This window comes from Delphinapterus leucas, chromosome 5 (assembly GCF_059928025.1).
Source record: "Delphinapterus leucas isolate spDelLeu-1000000601 "Yukka" chromosome 5, BTC_Dleu_Yukka2, whole genome shotgun sequence".
Taxonomy (NCBI): Eukaryota; Metazoa; Chordata; class Mammalia; order Artiodactyla; family Monodontidae; genus Delphinapterus; species Delphinapterus leucas.
In genome coordinates, this window is record NC_143133.1 from 49,099,547 (window position 1) to 49,121,747 (window position 22,201).

The 22,201-nt window shown below is 38.5% G+C and overlaps 1 protein-coding gene across 3 annotated transcripts in view; it reads right to left on the reverse strand.

The window, feature by feature from the left end:
• ADGRA3 (adhesion G protein-coupled receptor A3) overlaps positions 1 to 22,201 on the reverse strand; it is a 120,708-nt gene that overhangs the window by 35,150 nt on the left and 63,357 nt on the right. For 2 of the 3 annotated variants that reach the window (XM_089911715.1, XM_022566699.2), the window contains exons 8-12: positions 17,400 to 17,564; positions 14,282 to 14,483; positions 13,183 to 13,338; positions 3,147 to 3,308; positions 363 to 566 (exon numbers count right to left, since the gene is read on the reverse strand). In XM_089911715.1, coding sequence (XP_089767841.1) covers positions 363 to 566; positions 3,147 to 3,308; positions 13,183 to 13,338; positions 14,282 to 14,483; positions 17,400 to 17,564 — 889 coding nt within the window. The remainder of the gene's footprint in view (positions 1 to 362; positions 567 to 3,146; positions 3,309 to 13,182; positions 13,339 to 14,281; positions 14,484 to 17,399; positions 17,565 to 22,201) is intronic. The other variant, XM_089911716.1, reaches the window with a different exon arrangement.

Here is a 22,201-nt window from a genome sequence, read left to right on the forward strand (position 1 = left end):
CCCCTCCGATACCAAAACCTATGGATGCTCAAGTCTCTCATGTTAACATGCCATAACAGCTGCATATAACTAAGCATACCTTCCAGTATACTTATTTTAAATCATCTCTAGATTACTTATAATACCTAATGCAGATGCGATGTAAATGACTGAAAATACAATGTAAATCCTACGTAAATAGTTGCCAGCATGCAGCAAATTTAAGTTTTGCTGTTTGGAACTTTCTGGGATTTTTTTTTTTTGACTGAATATTTTCAATCTGCAGTTGGTTGAATCCGCAGATGCAGAACCTACATATACGGAGGGTCGACTGTATTCTAATCTAACTGTAGAGCCTTAAATGATTACAGAATATAACGTACCTTCAGAGCCAGACTTGAAAACGTATTTGAAACGTTGCATTTAAAGCTCAGCTGTTTATCCAGGTTTCCATCCGGATCCCGCCTCCCATAGTCAGAAAAGCCTGTCCGGTCAGTAGCTGCCACTTTCTGGAACACGGTACATGTCATCCCAGTGAAGCCAGCAGCCTTGATGACATAAGCCTCCAGAGCAATATTGGGTGAATACTTCAAAAGTCAATCAAACAGGAGTTATAAAAGATTTATAATATGGGAAAAAAGCACTTTCAAAGAGTTTCAAACACAAAACACTATACATAAGCTAGAAGAGAAAGCTCACATTCTTACTAAACAAAGACACTGTAGATAACTGGCAGAATGAAAAAAGACGCTGGAAACAAAAGGATGTCCTAAACTAGAAAGATACCCATGCAGAGGAAAAGAGCAAGTCCCAAAGTATGGAAGATCAGATATAAATGAGAGATCAATTTACAATAATTTGAAGAGTACGCTGCAGGAAACTATGAGCTGAAAATGGAAGTGTCTTACTAAAAACAAAAAACAAAAAAAAACCCACCAAGCTAGAAAAATCAGTAGACCCCCTTAATGATCATAATACACTTAAAAGTCGCTTCATTCAACACTTCATGCCATCTTCACTTTTTTCTTTCATGGGGACAACTCTCAGCCTTAAGTTTCACCAATAAAATCTTTATACAGACTCGCTCCAAAGCTGTTTCGTCAGAAAAGGAAGGGAGGTGCTAGGCCAGACAGAAATGAACAGATTTTAAAAGCAAATTAGGCCAGAAATCACCTAAGAAAGATGGCACGTGCCCCAACAATTTTAAGGAATGCAAGAGTGAGGCTGAACTCGAGGGTCCACCAAAATGTACGGCCTGCCGATACAAACAGCCACCAAGCCCATGTCCGGAGGACTGCTGCCACCACTCCCTCTGTGAGAACCATGACAGAGAGGGCATGAGAAGTGACAGGCTGACGGGTCTCTTTCACATCCATCAAGATGACAGCATGTGCTGTAAATTTCAGGGACAAGATGACATCTCCCTCCTTCAAGGATGATTCATTCTATGCCCACTACAGAGGGAAGGCATCATTCTAAGTACCATATGTGGACGAAGTCCTCTTTTAAAAAATTTTTTTAAACATAGGACTTCCATGCGAGGCATCTAAAATCTACTGGGAAAATTAAAGTTTTAAAATATAAGAAGGCAGAATTTTCCAAGTACCATATGCACAGTAGAAAATAACTGGTGGCTTCCTACATTTTTAAGACTAAGGAATCTTTGCATTAGCTTTTGTCCCACAGATGACACATTGCAAAAAATCTTACTAAATTCAATTATATTTAGCAAATTATATTCGAAATTTTTTTGTCAATCAAAGACATATATAATCATGATAAACATGTGAAACCTCAGTTGAAAGAAAGAAAACTGCCATTTTGAGATGGCCTTGAAGCCATATCATAAGTAGATATATAGTTTCTCAGAAACCTTTTTATACTTTGAAATGGTGTGCAAATACCCACTATACTGCCCCCTATTATATCCTTGGGTTCTCAGAAGAACGAAGGAAGTTCTCTGTGCTGAGTAATAAGCAAGGCTGAAGCACAGGATTGAAAATGGATCTAAATGACCTGGAGGACCAACTGTGGCCCTAAAACTGGCAAGCTCATTTCAAGTAAGATCATATGCCTGAGAGGGCAACTACCCTGAACTATGTTGTCAAGATAGGAGTCATGCTAAGCCTCCATTTTGTTTATTATTCAGGAAAGTAGTCCTAAACTTAACTGAGCAAAAGCCCCAATAAAACACAGTCTCATCAAAAAGGTTCCACTGATCAATGGAAAGACAGCAATCTTGAATTGTGTAAAATCATAGGAGGAGGTATAGAACATTCAATGAATCCATTAAAATAGTTAGAAAATGAAAATCATGGGCCAGATCAGAATATGACTGCTAAAAGAATAAAGCATTATTTATTATATTTACCACGTTTGTCATATTTACCACATTTTAGAACAAAAAAAAAAAGGAAGCAGTACACCAAGAAATTTAGGACAAATAAAACAATACTATTTAATGGAGTGACTACTACATATAAATAACTCATTATCCCAAGAGTGAAATTGACTGAAAAATGCCCATAGGTTCAGAAGGGTTGGGGATTGGAATCCTTGTTCCCTTTTGAAATTGAAACCTGGGCAAGAAATCAAGCACTGTTTCAAAACATCCTTCAGGGACGGGAACAGAATACCAGCTAGGGTGGACAGTGGGTATGTGACAGGAGGGCAATTCTATAGTGTTGTTATTTGTGTTGTAGCAAGTTTCAGAGGATGAGACAGTGCTAACCGTTCAAATTACAAATTAAGATAGCACCTTCCAGTTACCAAGAACACAAGACTATTCAGAGGCAAAATTCTCTCTTAAAATGTCTAAGAACAGGGGGCTTCCCTGGTGGCGCAGTGGTTGAGAGTCCGCCTGCCGATGCAGGGGACATGGGTTCATTACCCGGTCTGGGAAGATCCCACGTGCCGCGGAGCGGCTAGGCCCGTGAGCCAGGGCTGCTGAGCCTGCGTGTCCGGAGCCTGTGCTCCGCAACGGAAGAGGCCACAACAGTGAGAGGCCCGCGTACCGCAAAAAAAAAAAAAAAAATGTCTAAGAACAGGAAATTCTGTAATAATCAGCAATAACAAAATACCCCATAATGGGGAACAGACTTATCTCTTTTGAGCTAGAGCTGCTTTACATGAACCTTTTCCTTAGAATTCTAGGCTAACGCACTTACTGTTGAATAAACATGAGCTCCGTTTGCTAGCCGGTACGTGGCGATGCGCTGTAGACACTGAACGATCCTACTGCAGGCTTTAGCTTCCCTCTGCGCCAGCCCCAGGACACGATCGTCAGCCAACATGATGTTACTTGCAATGTCAACCATCACATCACCGAGCTAGCAGGCGTGCAGGAGAGAAAAGGAAGCTCTTTAGAGCCAACGCAGGCGGCTTAACATCATCAAAATCCTAATGAGACACCAAGATGGGCCTTCAGTCTACATTTTCACGTGAAAACCCAACAGGCATTTGACTTGCTTCTCATTAAAACATCTCCAGACGGGAAGAGCACAGTCAGTTATAACCATTTGGTAATATTTAGCTCAAAACAGTACACGTAAGTAACCATCAAATCATTGGTGAAAAGACTGGCATGCAGTACTCAAACTGATGAAGGATGGGGGCGAGGGGGGAGAAAGGCGATTAAATTAATCAAGGGGAGGAAAAAGACGTCACGTGATTCTCAGAATAAAAAGATCTCGACTCTGTCTGGAAAAATACTTATCTTCTTTTTGCGTGTTACTTAACATTTTTATTAAGAAATATTTGCCACACATTGTCAATCAACTATACTTCAACTTAAAAAAATTTTTTTTAATTAAAAGAAAGAAAGAAACTTACACTGGCTCCCTCTTTAGTATCTTGTCATGTTCAAAACTCTAGGTATGTCCAACTACTGCAAGTTCCCCATATGCGCTGGGCCATCACACGTGTCTATGCACATGTGGTTCCCTCTACCTCGCATGAGCTGCTTCTTGCTTTCCTCCCAACTCAAGGGATGGTTTAAGACCCAGTGCCACGAAATAAATGGATCCTAAGAAGTGTCCACTTTTCCACCGCTTGTTTTGTTTCATTTACTCAGTTCTTTTCATTAGCTCAGTTCATAATTTACAGACGTAAACATCTGTCGGGCAATGCCAGTGGAATGTCAATTGGCCGTTGTTGACGGTGACTTGTGTGTCCCGTATCAGAGAAGTGCACTGAACAGTCCAGGCTAAGGAGGCAGCCTGTTGTCAAAGGGGTTTGCTACTGAACAAAATGTTCACAAGAGGGAGAGCCATGGCAGAAAGAACACAAGCATTCCAGAGGTAGCACTGGAGGATTTACAAACTGGCAGGTCCTCTAACCAAGAAAGAAGCATCAGAAGCCCCAAAGCCAAGCCAGAAAGCCAAGGCCGTTTCAGCAGACCTTTAGATCATCCCAGAAGATCCCAGCTGAGCTTTGCAACCCTGTTCTGCCTCCAATACTCTTCCCAGAGTGTGTAACTATGACAGCTGAGAGGGGTTTGGAAAAAGGTCAGTCCTTTCCACCCATGGTTCACTTCAGGAACAAGACAAGCCTGCAGAAATCCACCAGATCCCACCCCCGGAGCCTTGGAGTGAAGCAACTGCAGTAAGAACAGGGGAAAGAACAAAACCGCAGATCCTGACAGCGAGCAGGGCAGGCACCTCCCATACCTTCCTTTATTTGTGAAATAAGGATAATAACCATCCTGTCTTTTCTGCATGTTGTAAAGATTAAGTTCCACTAATAACTATAAGGCTCCTGAAACCATGCCTGGCACATGGCAGGTACTCAAAACATAGCTCTTCTTGTTATTTTTATTGTTTTTTATTTTCATTTCAATCCCAAAGTAAGTCTATTTGAGGATGACAGGCTCTAGAAGAAGTGTTAAGAGGGGTACATTTTTAAAGTCTATATGTTCATACATATAAAGAGGAACAATGCATCCAGCAAAACTGCCACTTCCTCCTCTGGAAAGCCCCACCGCCTCATCCAATTAAAATATAGCTAACTGACTTCATACTGACCTTACCATCGTGTGTCACAATTCTGTCCTTATTTTAATTCCAATGTAAACATCTTGGGGGCAGGGACAGCACAACATCCTATTTATATCCACACCCTTACTCATTAGTGTAATAGCTCTTCGTATAAAAGCCAATAGCTGTACAATATCCATTCACTCCCTGACTAAATATTTATTGAGGACCAAGGTGAACTAGACACTGTCCCAAGCAATGGAGATTCAGCAGTTAAAGAAACATAAAAGATCTGTTTTGGAGTTTATACCTAGTAAAGAAAATATATAACAAGCAAGTAAACACATTTTTAAAAAGTGACTAGGTTGTGATACCTGCAATAAAGGAAATAAGCAGAGTAGTATATGATAGATAGTAATGGAATATAATTCAAAAGCCCTATTCCAATAGACTCACATATTCTCAAGAGGCATTTCACCCAAGCCCAAGACATTAACAAGATCAAACTCTGTAGAATCCTGAGTCTGTTCACTTGACACAATTTTTGAAAACATCAACACCTCGGAACATATTCCCAAAAACAACAGGTATGAGGGTAAATTTCATTTTAACAGAAGCCCTTATTTCTGGAGTTATGAAGACGGGTAGTGACTCCTGAATATGTCAATCAGCCATTTATACAGCAACTGAAATAATAACTGCCACCTCTTGATGGGAATTCAGAGTAGCTGGACTAATTTGGTTATGTTTTTCTCTCTTATTCTTAACTTTTATTTCAAATTTGTACGTGAAAATAAATAAAAAAGAGATGATGCGGTAAAATATACCTACTGCAGTGGTCCCCAACCTTTTTGGCACCAGGGACTGGTTTCCTGGAAGACAATTTTTCCACGGACGGGGGTGGGGGGGTGGGGGTGGGGGGTGAGGGGATGGGTCAGGCGGTCATGCGAGCGATGGGGAGCGATGCAGAGCGATGGGGAGGGATGGGGAGCGAAGGGGAGGGATGGGGAGCGATGGGGAGCGATGGGGAGCGATGGGGAGGGATGGGGAGCGATGGGGAGGGATGGTGAGGGACGGGGAGGGACGGGGAGCGACGGGGAGGGACGCGGAGGGACGGGGAGCGACGGGGAGGGACGCGGAGGGACGGGGAGGGATGGGGAGCGACGGGGAGGGATGGGGAGGGATGAGGATCGGGAGATGAAGCTTTGCTCACCTCCTGCTGTGCAGCCCGGTTCCTAAGAGGTCTCAGACCGGTACCGGTAGGCTGCCCGGGGGTTGGGGACCCCTGCTCTATAGCTATAAGAAAAGAAATGACCACTGGCTGCAAAAACTTAAAAGATAAAATACAGGAAAATACCAATTCTCCTCTGAGGCACTACTCAAATATTTCTGCGGTGTTTAAAAAATGAGCACAAGTACAACTAGTTTCATAATTTCTTTAAAAGTTTTACATGTATGGACTTTATGAAAATCCAACATGAGACCTGATTGATAGATACATCATCTCTTCTGAAAAACTATGTTTTGATCAAAGAACTACAGCTATGGGTCACTAGATAATGCCGGTAAAGGAATTTAACATGTGTTAATAATTGTAAAGAAGAGAAATATCTCTAAGAATGTACAGAGCTAATAAGAGTGGTTGCCTTAGCTGAGAACAAGCTATTTTTCTCATTATTTCATTACAAATGGCTAAGAACTAAGGAAAGGGATTTGTTGCCAATATATTCCCTAGGGCAGGTAATCACGAAATGCTACATGCTTCTGTAGCTTGGTTACGGAAGTAGTTCTGAATCCTTCACAGTGGCAAAAAAAGGACACAGAAAGGATAACAGTGCATGAAGAATTACACTGGATTTAAAAAGTATTCCTGAAATCTGACACACAGATATAGTTTAATAACTGCAACCAGCATTAGGAAGCACTGTCTTCTCTCTTTGACCGCATTCCCTGAAGGCCACGCCAGCCGCAAAAGGGTCAGAAGGAATCATGCACCTGCTCTTCCACCTGTCACACTAAACAGTGAGGATCAAATGAAAACACTCTGAACACACTTTATCCAAGATAAAAGGATAAAGAAATGAAAATGCCACATTAATAACAATGAAATCGTTAAATGTCATCTGCTGTAAGAGACAGAATATTTCATGTTCTTTTCTGTATTCATGTTCAGGACCCTGGGCAAAATTAGTTCAAAAATCATCCATAAATTCCATGAATTTCTGATGTTAGTTCATGAAACACACAAGATAATACATAGACTAAACTTGATGATATTTAATTTTAATGTAATAGAAGCATAAGATAACACTGCAGCCAGAATATTTATGTGCCTTGGAGTTAAGTACTCCTGGGTTAAGATTTCAACTGTCCCGTACATGTTAAATGCCCATAGCAGATTATTTAGCCTCTCCAAGACTCAGTTTGCCCATCTGTAAAATGAGACCAAGAACCCTATAAGTGCCCAGAATGTCTCATTTCATAGTAAATTAAGGACAAAAAAAAAAAAAACCAGAAGGCAAATATCTTCATTAAGTAATTCATGCAGTTTGAGAAAAGTCAAGAGATCCAGGCCCCTCCCCACATTTATGTTTTCAAGCACGAATCAGCAGGGGGTACCCTCAGCAATTCTAAGAACCAGAGAAGCAAAAATTACAGACACATGTATCAGCAGGGCAGTACGCTGGGCAGTTGTTTGGGGACAGCCATGATGGAGATGGGAAGTGCAGAACTGACATGTAGTCCAAACCTGACTAAATAATAACAAGAGCGGTTGATATCATTATTTAAGTTCAAGCAGTCTTCATGGTTTCTCCTAATTACAATCTATTATATTGAGATCATAGCTATCTCAAGGTATGTTATGTTGCCCTGATTACTTTTAATGAAGGAATTGCTCTGTTGTGAGAGTCAAGTTTTAAGAGTGTTATTTATGTCACTGTTAACTGGCTTCAGCATCCTGGGAGGCCTGGGGACCCCACTGAACGTGTCTCAGCTTGTTTAGTTAAGTAGTCAATATTCAGTGAGAGGTCTAATTGTGAGGACCATGAGGACTGTGGCAAAGGCGAAAGCTCTGACGTCACTGTGGTACAGAAGTAAAGAGGATGATGGGGAAATGGGTGGGAAGGGAAGAGGGGAAAAAGCCTGAAAATAACGTCACGTGGAATAAATGTTGCATTTATTCTCCATTTCTTTACAGAAAGGATTTGAGACAGCCTAACACAATTAAAAAGATTATTTATCTTTTAATTTAAAAAGAATTAAGAGTGAGAAATACAGACCTGAAGAGACACAGATAAGTCAAAAATACACATCAATGCAAATACCATATCATAACACTTATATGTGGAAACTAAAATATGACACAAATGAACTGTGTATGAAGCAGAAACAGACTCATAGACATAGAGAACAGATTTATGGTTGCCAAGGGAGAGGGGAGGAGGGGGAGGGATGGACTGGGACTTTGGGGTTAGCAGATGCAAACTACTACATATAGAAAGGATGGACAACAGGTCCTACTGTAGAGCACAGGGAACTATATTCAATATTCTGTGATAAACCATAATGGAAAAGAATATAAAAAAGAATGTCTATATATGTGTGTGTGTATAACGGAATCACAAATTAATGCAACATTGTAAATCAACTATACTTCAATAAAAAAATAAAAAATTACATGTCAATGGCAGAGCTGCTGGGACTGGGGAAAAATTGATGCTTACTATGTTTCTAGTCAAGGCAATAAAAACAATTTTACAATTAACAGAAAGAAGAACATTTCCTCCAGGTAGACAAACTTGCTTTTATAAAAAAAATTCTTAGAACACGTGAAGAACACTGTTCAAGAGAGGCAGAGTGTAATGGGCAACACCCTCAGCCATATGTTCACAACAATGGAAAAGCTGAACATCCAAGATTCCTCCAGTTCTCCCAATGGAAGCAGATTCTGTTTTTTTCTGATTACAGAAACATTATGTGCATCTCATTTTCTGGAAGTATGAAGGTCTAAGTACTCTGGACAATTCTTATAAAAGTGAAAAATGCTAAAGGAAAAAAAGTTACCTTTTAAACACACCACTGTCAGTGAGAAAATAAAGGCTCCACCAGAGACTAACAGCAAAACAACAGGAATCCAAGGAGCTCTGAGGGTGAACTCAGCTGATCACCGACTATGTTTTGACTTCCATGCAGGGCCTAGGCCCCGCCAACACAGGCCTAACAGGAGAAGACCACTGCGTAAAGCTGATAACCCAAAGGAGACACCCCCAGGGTCAGTGCAAACCAGCATTAAATTAGCCTCAAGAAAGGAAGGGAATGGCAAGGAGACTTGAAACTTCCCTGTCTTGACCCTGGCATGAGGTGGGAGGTGAAAAAACCTCTTCCCTGACAATTTGTCAACACAAATCAACCTTCACACAGGGCTGAAAGCCGAGTTCACCTTTTTTCTGTGGTCTGTAAAACCTCAAGAGAACAACTAATTTCAAAGTGACCCCCTTAACCCCGATATTGCCCCTCGGCTCTTAGCAGCAGCACATAAATATCACGCTTAATAATGATACATTAGAGCATTGTCATTAAGACCGCTCATCACCAACATGTATCAGCACTGTTCTGGAGGTCCTCACCAACGTATATACAACCAGAAAAAAAGAAGGATGTATTTTATATAGGAACAGAGAAACCAGCTGTTCTTTCCTGGTGACATAATTGTCTACAAAATCCCACATAACCAACTACAAAATTATATGAATGAATTCCCAGACACGAGGTCCACATGTTTTTTAAAAAAACCATAATCAAGGAAAACTGAACATGGACTAGGTATTTTATGATATTAAGGACTTAGAATTCATTTGGGTGATATAATGACAGTATCATGGTTCTATTTTAAAATTCCTTATAATTAAAAAAAATTATGATGAAATGTGACATCTAAAATTTGCTATTAAATGTTCCAGCAATGAAAAAGACAGAAAGATACAGAGAGTGAGACAGAGAACAAGAAGGTGGGAGGGACAGAAGACAAAGGAGATGAGTGGATAGGAGAGATGAAACAAGATTGGTAAATACTGAAAATTGTTGAAGCTTTGTGAAAGGTATTTTTAAAAAGTATTAATAATAACATTCCTTCTCCTATGTTTTTGGCATTTTCCAATTAAAAAAAAGTTTCTGGAAAGTTTTTAAAAAGTTAAACGCAAAGAGAACTTTTTTAAAAAAGCAAGATAAGAATGGAAAATGAAGATTCTACACTGGTTCTCAGAGCCTGTGCCAAAGACTTGTTGCCCAGTATCACCTGGAATTTGTAGAAATGCCAATTCTCAGACTCCCTCACAGACCTACTGAATCAGAACCTCAGGGCATGGGGCCTACCAGTCTGTGTTTAATAAACCTTCCAGGTGATCATGACACACACACACATTTGAGAAACCATGTGGTGGAAGGATCAAAAGGCCAGAAGCTGGCTCTTTGAAAATCTTTACAGAAAAGTCTGACAAGTAAGATGAAGGAATAAAACATTAAAAATACCGAAAATGAAAAGGAAACATAACCATCAATACTGAAGTGAGTATGTCTTAAAATGAATAAATGAAAGAACTTTACATTTTTAAAAATCTGTACATAAAAATGCAGTAAATTAGCATTAAGGTGCATGCCTCACTCACATATTTAAAATGAGAGCACAGGAAGGAGACTATACCATGTAACCAACTCTAATCTTCATAGACTTTCTCATCTTCTGAAATGGATATACATTTGTTTTCACAAGAGAAATCACTATCGTAAATATGGAACAGACACTGCCTGACAGACAACCTTCAGCTCTTTTTAAAAGACCCCAGGAAACAAATCACTTAGATCTGGCAGTCTGATAGCTTCCAGCACCCACCTAAGACCATAGAGTACCACCCTGTGTTGGCTGGATTCAATCACAGGTTATTTTAGTTATAACAAAATCCACAGCAGAATAACTTTTTGGACATAATAGAAAAATCAATTTAATTGTTTGTCCAATTATGCTATATGCATTTAAGGCATAATTTTACGCAGTGGTAATTAACTTAAAATGAAGCCCTTAAGCCTCATGATTGCCTCTTAATATAGTAATAAACAGTGAAAGCAATGGCCTGTAGTCTAAGTTTCCAAAGAATCAGATATCTGTCACTGCATCATAGGTAATATTACATTTATACCTCAATTGTTCAATCCTGAATAATTTTCCTGTTTCTTCTATTTATACTTAATAAGTTGCCATCATTTATTTCCAAAGATGATTAAAATTTTACCTCCTATGTTAGCCAGTGAAAGTGACAGCAATCTCCTTCAAACTAAGTTTGTAGATAAGTAACTAAAGCAGTCTCGTGATTTTTTTTTTAAGGACCTCTTTTGTAGTCTCTGAGATCATAATAATGTTAAATTTCCCAACCCTATAAAAAGTATATCCTAGCTTTGCAATGATTCTGCAAAATAGTTTCACCTATATTTCTCACTTGCACACACAAACTTTGCACGTTACACAGGGCAAGTATCATCCCCCATTTTAAAAACAAAGGGCCCATGGTTAATAACTCACGAACCAGGTCCACTTTCAGTCCTCAACAAGATGCTTCCCCCTAAGAACATACTAAAGCAGCAGACCATTTTTTCCACACACCAGCAAACATGGTGGAATGTACCGCATTGCTCTTCACGAGTTGGGAGGTGTGCAGAAGTTCCTCACACCAAAACAGGGCAGCATGGGAATAAACATCTATTACATGATGGCAAAATCTTTCTCCAGGTCCACATTCCAAATGTCATTCCAATTACTCTAGTGACCACCTTCCATGAATGACTTCTAATCATGTGGGCAGCTAACCTGTGATTATAATCAACAAGGGAGAGCAGTATTACCACAGAAGCAGAATTCACACGGCTCCTCCCAGGGCTAGAAAAATTTACCATGCGAAGCAGGCTGTGGCCCAAAGACACAATCAAGCAAGAGAACAGTTCATTAGGAAACTGTGCTCTGAAGTTCAGATAACAACACAGAAATGCTAACTCATCGTCAAGTGGTCCGTTGACCTGAATCCTATTTACATACATGTCACTATTTTCTTTCCTTTAACAGCTACATCACATCAAGTAAAGTACCTAATGTACTAGGGCTGCAGTTTCAAAACTTACCACCAAAATGTAAGATATTAATAGATACTATACAAAAAAAATTCCTTGGTTAAATTATTTAAGGAAAAAGGCATATTACTTACCTTTTTGCACATTAATGAATCTGAGATGTCCCACATAAAGAAATACATTAGACTTTGTTTAGTCCAGTCTTTTCCCTACAGTACTTTTGGAATACAATGACAGGGCAACACTGTACTAGAAAGTAAATGTTATACAGCAGCAACTTCTGGATTAGACAGCCAAGGTTCTTGGGTTCTGTTTTCAGCCCTGCACTAACATAACTGAAAAACCTTAGGTAAATCATTTAATTTTCTCTGGGCTTCAGTGTATGACCTAATCTAAGTTTCTTCTACCTCTAAAATTCATTTTTATGTAAGTGATTTTATCACAAGAGAAACAGTTCATATAAAGCTCTCACCTAGCTGGAAACTTAAAGTTTAAGAATATGTTAATCTGCATCTAAAAACTCATTCAAAACATTATTTGCTGCTCATTCATTCTGAAAACCGTGGTTGTTGAAGTTTTCCCTTAAAGGATACCATGTGGACAAGCATATCACAGTTTTAACGTGGCCCCTTTTCAAAGCTATTAAATTTTCATAACTTGTGTATTTTAATCACATGGAATTTTTTTTTAAGTTCCTAAAGTAGTCTTTCACTTCTCTAGGACATTCCAAAAGCAGTTAAGCAATTTAACACAAGATCTGGGGGCCTAAAACTCTCACTAAGAAGGATGGACACCTGACAGTGTGGAGAAGAGAAATCCCAGGCAGCCTGAGAGAAGCAGCCAGGCTGACCTACAACGTGGATGCAGGACATTGCTTTCTCACAGGCTGGCTCTGCCCCATCACGGTAATTTCCAAGAACTGACAGTTCACCTCTACTCTTCCCAACAAGTCACTATAATGGAGCATAGGTTTTTCAATGACAATTTTAGAAGTTAAAAGGTATATTTAGTTCAAATATAGCAAACATAAACAGCCTTTCAAAATACAGATTCAACCCTATCACATGACCATTTGCTGATATGCTATATGCTACAAATCTGAACCAGAAAATACCTCTTTTGATTTTTCCTCTTTAGTAAATCTTCCAAATTTCTCTATCATTTCAGCCACAAATATAACATCCATCTTGTCAGAAAAGTTGGCTGCTTCCACAGTGTAAGCCAATAATTGTCGGGCTGTGGCCACAGCGTTGGTAAGATTGAGGGGCATCTACATTAAAAAGGCAAAAAGAAGCACTTAGCAAAATGATGGACAAAATTTTGACATCTTACCTTTGCATTTCAAAACATGGCAATGAATTCAAATTTTTTATCATCTACTCACTATGACCTTCTTAAAGTGCTTTTCCAAAACTGAGAAGACTGAAATATTATTGGAAACTTACCTGAAGGAACTATTTTTAACTTGGAATGGAATATAACAGTACATAAATGGGCTGCACAATCTCTTCATCTCTACCTAGCCAAATTCTATATATACTCAATTCCAATTGCCTAGTAACACCTTTCCTGAGTATTCCAGCCAGGAAGGATCAATATCTGGCCTGGAACTCCTGCCACATGGGAGCATGAATCACTTATTTGCCTCTTATCTGTACTGTCATGCACTGCCAGTAATGCTTCCCATTTGTTTATTTATTGACTTAAACACGACTCAGCACCAACCATTACAAAAAGGGTATATCAGGTGCAGAGGAACGTTAAGAAAATGTGTAAGACACAGAAAGCACCTGCCAGCCGCTTATAATCTGCTATGGTTTAAAAAAAGACACACAGAAGCAGAGATAAGAAAAAGCATACGAATAGTACAAGTGCAACAAGGGATCACTTGTGACAAAGGATTTATAAAAGGAACTAAAGGGTAGCTTCCCAGGTGCATTTGAAGGATGGTTGGGATTTTGCCTGGAGATACAGATGATGAAGGTATTCGGGCAAAGGCACAGAGTCAGGTCGTAACTGGAAAGGAAGAGTGGTGCCAGGGATGCCCTTCTCTGGTTGAGAAGGACAGGTCTGATCCCAAAGACACAGTCCACTGAAGTATAAACACCAAATCCTATGCTTTACTAGTATTTAAAAAAAAAAAATCTTACGTATTTGGTGTGAGTACCACGTTTTATTAGCACCCTCGGCCGATCCGAAGACTTCCCAGTTACCTGATTAAACATGTAAAGAACCCTAGTGACATCATTTGCATACTGGCAGCGAGAATAATCATCATCCGCCCAAAGGCCACCTCGATCACACCTGCGCCAGGCCCTTCTCTCATCTTGGGCGTTTCCGGGATAGATCCCACCGCTGTGGGTATTCCGAGTACACTGCAGGTGTGCGGTAATGCCTGCCAGCGTTCTGGGCCACCTAGAGAGACGAAGACAAAACGGCCTAAGAGAACCTACGCTGACACTAGTAACAGCAGAGGAAAATCAAGGTTTAGAACATGTCACACAGAATCAGACAAAAATCAAGAAGAAACAAAACTCCTTTAATAATAAGGACTCCCAAAAAAATGTTTCAAGTTAAAATGGACTAAACCGTTTTAAGCTACCAGCCAAGTGTATTTTATTACCCTAACAGAATATTTTCCTAAAATATTCTAAATATAAACAGACAGGGAAATTGTATCTTACCCAGTAGAAAAGAAAAATGGTACACCAAATGGTCCTGCGTTTTTTTTTAATTACTGTTACTATATTGTTGGCTTATATAACCATTAGTTACATAAGGTCAGAATTTTATCCAATATAAATAGAATTTGCCCTTTCACAGAAGGAGAGTTAGTATATGTGTAGAAAAGAGCTACCATAGCAGGCCCAAGACTGCTCTCCTTAGAAAGGCCTGCTTGCAGTGCTGGTCCTTCGGTAGCACCTAGGAACTTGGGGCTTGGAGTGTTCCCATAAACAGTTAACTGGTAAAGGTGATTCACGGTACCTAGACTGTCTGGACAAGCAATATGGTGTATGCTAAGCACCTGCTTTCTTCCTGGGAGTCTGAAATTTTGGTATCAGGTAGGCAGAGGATGCCTACATGACCAGCCCCCAACAAGAACTTTGGGTGCTGTGTCTCCAGTGGGCTTCCCTGGGCAGAAACACTATACAGAGGCTGCTGTCTTTTCAAGGCTGGAGGAGTAGTGAGCTCCGTGTGACCTTCCTGGGAGGCAGAGATAATCAAGAACCTTACACGTGGATCTCTCCAGAACCCACCTGTGTCTTCTTCCCTTATTATCCAGCTATGTATATTACTGTATCACTATATCTTAGATGTCACTACAGCTATACGCTGAATCCCATAAGTCCTTTTAGCAAACTTCTGCACTTGGCTGGGATGGCGGGGGGTGGGTCTTGGAGACGTCCAATACCATATACAACCGAATTTATCTGGGTGAAGCCCAGATAAATTGTACAGTCACTGTGCAAGTGAAGTGACTACACTGACCTGCTGGTATGAATCAGCACTAACCGGATTGAGAGAAATCTTTGTTATTTGAGCTCTATTTCTCCAAAACTGGGAATGAAAATAACATATTTGATAATATGTTATATGTCATATATATATATTACATATGAGTCAGTTATAGCTGACTCATAACATATGAACTGCTAAATTATAATATCAGCCACACCAAAATAGAATGCATTATGAAAAACTATATAAAAGATGAAGCAAGACTAAACTAAATCTTATTAATGCAGTGGAAGTTGTAACTGTATAATATCTTACGGAATGTCAAAGATAAATAATTCATTAATCAGTTAAATGATTAGACTCTACTTCTATTTTTAAAAATGGAAAACCCTCCAAAACTATGAGTAAAAACAGAAAATCCACCATAAGCAGAAAACATACTATGACTATTTAATGAAGATGCTGAATTTAACAAAATTAACAAATGCTATATATTGCACTTTAACGTATACTTTAAATATTTAAATATTATAGATTAACAGTTAATCCACATAAAAAACTTATCCATTGGCAATAATAAATTATGATTTCCACACAATCATGTCAAGAATTTTAAAAGGGGGAGGGGGAGGAGGACGAAAGACAATTTTTAAAAAATCAATGGAGAAGTAGCTGAGGTAAAGATGTTATTGCTTCTTTACCTTTGACTTGAAAGATTAACACCAAAGGGTTTTTTTTCTTATCCTTAAAAATCAGACTTACAGCCACAAGGCAGCAATACCACCAATCATAAGACAGCTATAAACTGGGTATTCAACAATCTTTATGCTGCTTTACAGAGTTACATATCTCCCTTCATTTATATTAACTATATAACTCATTGCTAAAATTCTAAACATAAAGAACTTTAGGTAAATAACATATTTAAAGATAATGTTTTAAAGCAACTTTGAAAGTAAGGTAAAAGTTTTTAGCTCTCACAAATTCTAAACTTTCTACTAAAAAAATAGCAAACAAATCACAGTATTTAACCCATTCTGATCATCTTAACAGAGTCCAACACTAGTGGCTCCCCAGCTTTCAGACCACCCAACAGCCTTCCTTTCTCAAAGTCCCTCTTGCTTAATTGTCAGAAGAACCAAAGGGGAGGAAAAATGGTTATGTGTTTCTGCTAATTGTGATGTCCACTTAACTACCTACGGTTAAAAGTCAATTAGCACCACAAAACCTTCCAAAGGTCATCCAAAAAGAGCCCTTAAAAAAAAAACAGGAAAAAAAAAAAAAAACCAGAAAATGCTATTAGCACACTATTTTAGTAGAATTTCCAAACTGTTTCCTAAAGTAGTGGTTCTTAACTTTTACAACAAAACCACCTGATAAAAATGAACACTTCTCGGGCTTCGCTGGTGGTACAGTGGTTGAGAGTCCGCCTGCTGATGCAGGGGACACGGGCTCGTGCCCTGGTCTGGGAAGATCCCACATGCCTCGGAGCGGCTGGACCCATGAGCCAGGGCTGCTGAGCCTGCGTGTCCAGAGCCTGTGCTCTGCAACGGGAGAGGCCACAACATGAGAGGCCCGCGTACCACAAAAAAAAAAAAAAAAAAAGAACACTTCTGGCTCAACTTTCAGAGACTTATAAATCAATAGATCTCAGATAAAGTTCAGGCACCTGTTTTTACTTTTAATCTCCATAAATGATTCTGAAATCACTTACGGGTAGCCCTTAGATATATAAGGATATATATGTGAATACACATATATTTCTCAAATTTTCTTTCTGAGGACAGGAAACTGGTCACATATGTCTATGCCTTTGAGAATAAAAAGATGAGGGGCCAGTCAGCCCTTTCCAGCACTCTCCATGTCACTGACCTGAAATCCCCTTTATTGTTTACCACCCTCTCAGGAGGACAGTACTGTGCAGAGCTTTCTAAGACCACAATATCGACGGTTCTCGTATTGTTCCCACGTTTGGACTGGACATGGCAGCCCCAATTTCCAGTCGATCCAGCCTGAATATTAGAAATGGTTAGGGCACTGCATGAAGAAAGAGTTTAAAGAGAGAGAAAATATGGTTAGGCAAGAAGGAAGACAACATGTGCTTCGATCATTCTTTGAGCAAACATGAATGTATGCTGTAGGACAAGTGCTTGCTTGCTAGATTAAAAATAATAATAATAAAAAAATAACCCCTCCATTTAAGTACTTCAGCAGCAAGTCAAGACAGGCAGGTAAAGGGAGACCTAAAATACTACGGTAAAAGCTATAGCAGAAGAATGAATGGAGTGGCACTGAGACTTCTCCCTCCAAGAAAAGGGAGGGTAGGCCACCACAGGGAGCAGAAACCAAATGCCAAGGCAGAAACATCATGGCACTTCCTTCAGCAAAACTAAAGGAAAGTCAATTTCTGTTTTGTATATAAGTTCATTTGTAACCTTTTTTTTTTTTTAGGTTACACATACAAGCAATAAAAACAGAAATAGACACACAGACATAGAAAACAAACTTATGGTTACCAAAGGGGAAAGGGGGGAGGAGGGATAAATTAGGTGTTTGGGATCAGTATACACACACTCCTATATATAAAATAGTAACCAGCAGGGAACTTCACTCGGTATTCTGGAATAACCTATAAGGGAGAAGAATCTGAAATAGATACATGCATACACGTATAACTGAATCACTTTGCTGTACAACTGAAACTAACACATTATAAATAAACTATACTTCAATAAAAAAAGAAAAAAATCAAAAACAAAATAATTTTTAAAAAAAACTAATAGTTTCCAAGTTATATCTACCTTTTCAGATCCATACTCAAGCATGAAGAAGACTAATATTATGAAGTGTGTAATTAATATTTAAGATGAAATATTTTGTGGAAAAGGAGTTAAAACCTGTTAAGTCTCTAAAAAGATTTAATAAATTACCAATTAATGCTTTAACAAAAGTAGCTTTCCATTTAAAAGTACACTTCAACTTATAATAACAGCTATATTTCTAAAGAGCTGTCAGAAAATTCAACTTTCAAGATGAAATCATAATTCTCTAATATAAAACCTATTAATTAAAGAGCAAATGTCAGAACCTTCAATTAAACTTTATTCCCCCCACATGATCTACTATACTTTGCTTTCATGTAGATACAAATAAATCATTAGACATAAAGCATGTATAATTTTAATTAACTTAACAAAATAATGCCTTGAAATTAAAACACATTTTTCTAGCTTCCTAAAATCATTAATGGCTATACAACAACAAATGTTCTAATAAAGACTTTGAGGCACTGTGATTCTGAACCAAAGAAAATATTTATCATCTTTACTAAGTTAGTAAACAAACTAAAACATTGAAATAAATATATTCAAGGTAAAATGACACAGAAGAGTTTGACATTAAATTTAAATAACCAGAAAGTCTGTCAAACATTATACTTTGCATAACTCTATCGAACTAGGAAGTGTATAAAAATTTTTGGCAATAAAAAGCATTCCCTAATCCAGAGATCCCCAAATTTTCTTGGTTCATGATTCCTTCACTGACTAGATAACTTCCACAATGCCCCTAGCCTCAAAGAAACACCTAGGGTGAAAGCAATCTACAGATTCAATGCAATCCCTATCAAACTACCAATGGTATTTTTCACAGAACTAGAACAAAAAATTTTACAGTTTGTATGGAAACAAAAAAGACCCCAAATAGCCAAAGTAATCTTGAGAAAGAAAAATGAACCTGGAGGAATGAGGCTCCCTGACTTCAGACTATACTACAAAGCTACAGTAATCAAGACAGTATGGTACTGCACAAAAACAGAAATGTACATCAATGGAACAGGATAGGAAGCCCAGAGATAAACCCATGCACATACGGTCACCTTATCTTTGATAAAGGAGGCAGGAATGTACAATGGAGAAAGGACAGCCTCTTCAATAAGTGGTGCTGGGAAAACTGGACAGTTACATGTAAAAGAATGAAATTAGAACACTCCCTAATACCATACACAAAAATAAGCTCAAAATGGATTAAAGACCTAAATGTAAGGCCAGACACTATCAAACTCATAGAGGAAAACATAGGCAGAACACCCTATGACATAAATCACAGCAAGATCCTTTTTGACCCACCTCCTAGAGAAATGGAAATAAAAACAAAAATAAACAAATGGGACCTAATGAAACTTCAAAGCTTTTGTACAGCAAAGGAAACCATAAACAAGATGAAAAGACAACCCTCAGAATGGGAGAAAATATTTGCAAATGAAGCAACTGACAAAGGATTAATCTCCAAAATTTATAAGCAGCTCATGCAGCTCAATAGCAAAAAACAAACAACCCAATCCAAAAATGGGCAGAAGACCTAAATACACATTTCTCCAAAGAAGAGATACAGATTGCCAACAAACACATGAAAGGATGCTCAACATCACTAATCATTAGAGAAATGCAAATCAAAACTACAATGAGATATCATCTCACACCGGTCAGAATGGCCATCATCAAAAAATCTACAAACAATAAATGCTGGAGAGGGTGTGGAGAAAAGGGAACCCTCTTGTACTGTTGGTGGGAATGTAAATTGATACAGCCACTATGGAGAACAGTACGTAGGTTCCTTAAAAAACTAAAAATAGAACTACCATATGACCCAGCAATCCCACTTCTGGGCATATACCCCGAGAAAAACAATTCAAAAAGAGTCACGAACCACAATGTTCACTGCAGCTCTATTTACAATAGCCAGGACATCGAAGCAACCTAAGTGTCCATTGACAGATGAATGGATAAAGAGGATGTGGCACATATATACAACGGAATATTTCTCAGCCATAAAAAGAAATGAAACTGAGTTATTTGTAGTGAGGTGGATGGACCTAGAGAGTCAGTAAGCCAGTCAGAGTGCAGTAAGCCAGAAAGAGAAAAATAAATACTGTATGCTAACACATATATATGGAATCTAAAAAAAAAAAAAAAGGTTCTGATGAACCTAGGGGCAGGAGAGGAATAAAGACGCAGACGTAGAAAATGGACTGGAGGACACGGTGCAGGGGAGGGTAAGCTGGGACGAGTGAGAGAGTAGCACTGACGTATATACACTACCAAATGTAAAACAGATAGCTCGTGGGAAGCAGCCGCATAGCACAGGGAGATCAGCTCGGTGCTTTGTGATCACCTAGAGGGGTGGAATAGGGAGGGTAGGAGGGAGATGCAAGAAGAAGGGGGTATGGGGTTATATGTATACGTAGAGCTGATTCACCTTGTTATACAGCAGAAACTAACACAACATTGTAAAGCAATTATACTCCAATAAAGATGTTAAAAAAAAATGCAATTGACTATAACAGAATAAAATAGAAAAACAAAAAAAACCCTAGGGTGGTTCCAATGACTAAATGCAATCCTAAAACTGTGTATATATGTCCTAATAACTTAGTAGCCATTTGAAAAAAAACACACATCAATTAAAATAAGTATTTCATTCTAACCACAACTACTTCCTAATGGGTTGCGCATGCCTACTGGGCACTCCAAAATTAATCAAACATTAGATACAGATCAAACAGTGATATCCATATTCCTTGTTCCAAAATTATTTTCGCACACTACTTTCTTTGCACCATAGTAACTGTCAAAATCCCATTATCTAAAGTATGGCACCAGCAAAAGGGATGCAGCATCATGTAAATTCAACACCCTAACTGCCTGGAGCTGGTAGCTGTGTCGTGTCTCACTAATGTCCAGTATCACTATGCTCAAACACTTATAATACCACACAGCACCTCCGTTAACACACTGTGGCACCCCAGGACACATTAGCATACCCTCTGGGGAAAACGGTCCTAACCCAACTTTCAGCAATACCTTCAATGTCTAAAACCAATTATCGGAATAAATTTTTCAGGAATCCTCAACACGACATATTAGGAGATTTAAGGAGAAGGAGGTAGCTTCAATTTCAGTGTCTAGGAAAAATACAAACTCTGATTCTTACTAATGAAGGATCAACGACATGAGGAGACCAATGAAGAATCAAGAGCTGTATAAGGTAAACCAGTCCAATAACCACATATTTCCTTTTCCTACAATTTCTTTATTATTCTGGGATTAACTCTGTGTAAAGGACTTCTCAGTCTTCATATGAAAGATTTTCACTTTGGTAAGTGTCCCTACCAACAAAAAAATGTTAGGTGAAGTTGCTATCCTTAGAATTAATTTTTTTGTAATGCTAAAGGAATTTAGATTAATTTAAACATGACTTACAGAAATAAATTTATAAAGTAAATCTAGTTACTTTATAGCTACAAAATTTAAGAGTTAAATTAAAGCTCTTGGAACTATATTCAATATCCTGTGATAAATAATAATGGAAAAGAATATGAAAAAGAATAATATACATATAATTCAGTCACTTTGCTGTAGAGCAGAAATTAACACAACACTGTAAATCAACTATACTTTTCAATAAAATTTAAAAAAATAAGGCTCTTTTATTCAGAAAAGGGTTCTATTACATTTTTAAAGCTTTATTGTTGTATTATATGTCAATTATTGTCTACTCAGAAAATAAACTGCTTAAAATATACAATTTGGGGACTTCCCTGGTGGCACAGTGGTTAAGAATCTGCCTGCCAATGCAGGGGATACAGGTTCTATCCCTGGTCCGGGAAGATCCCA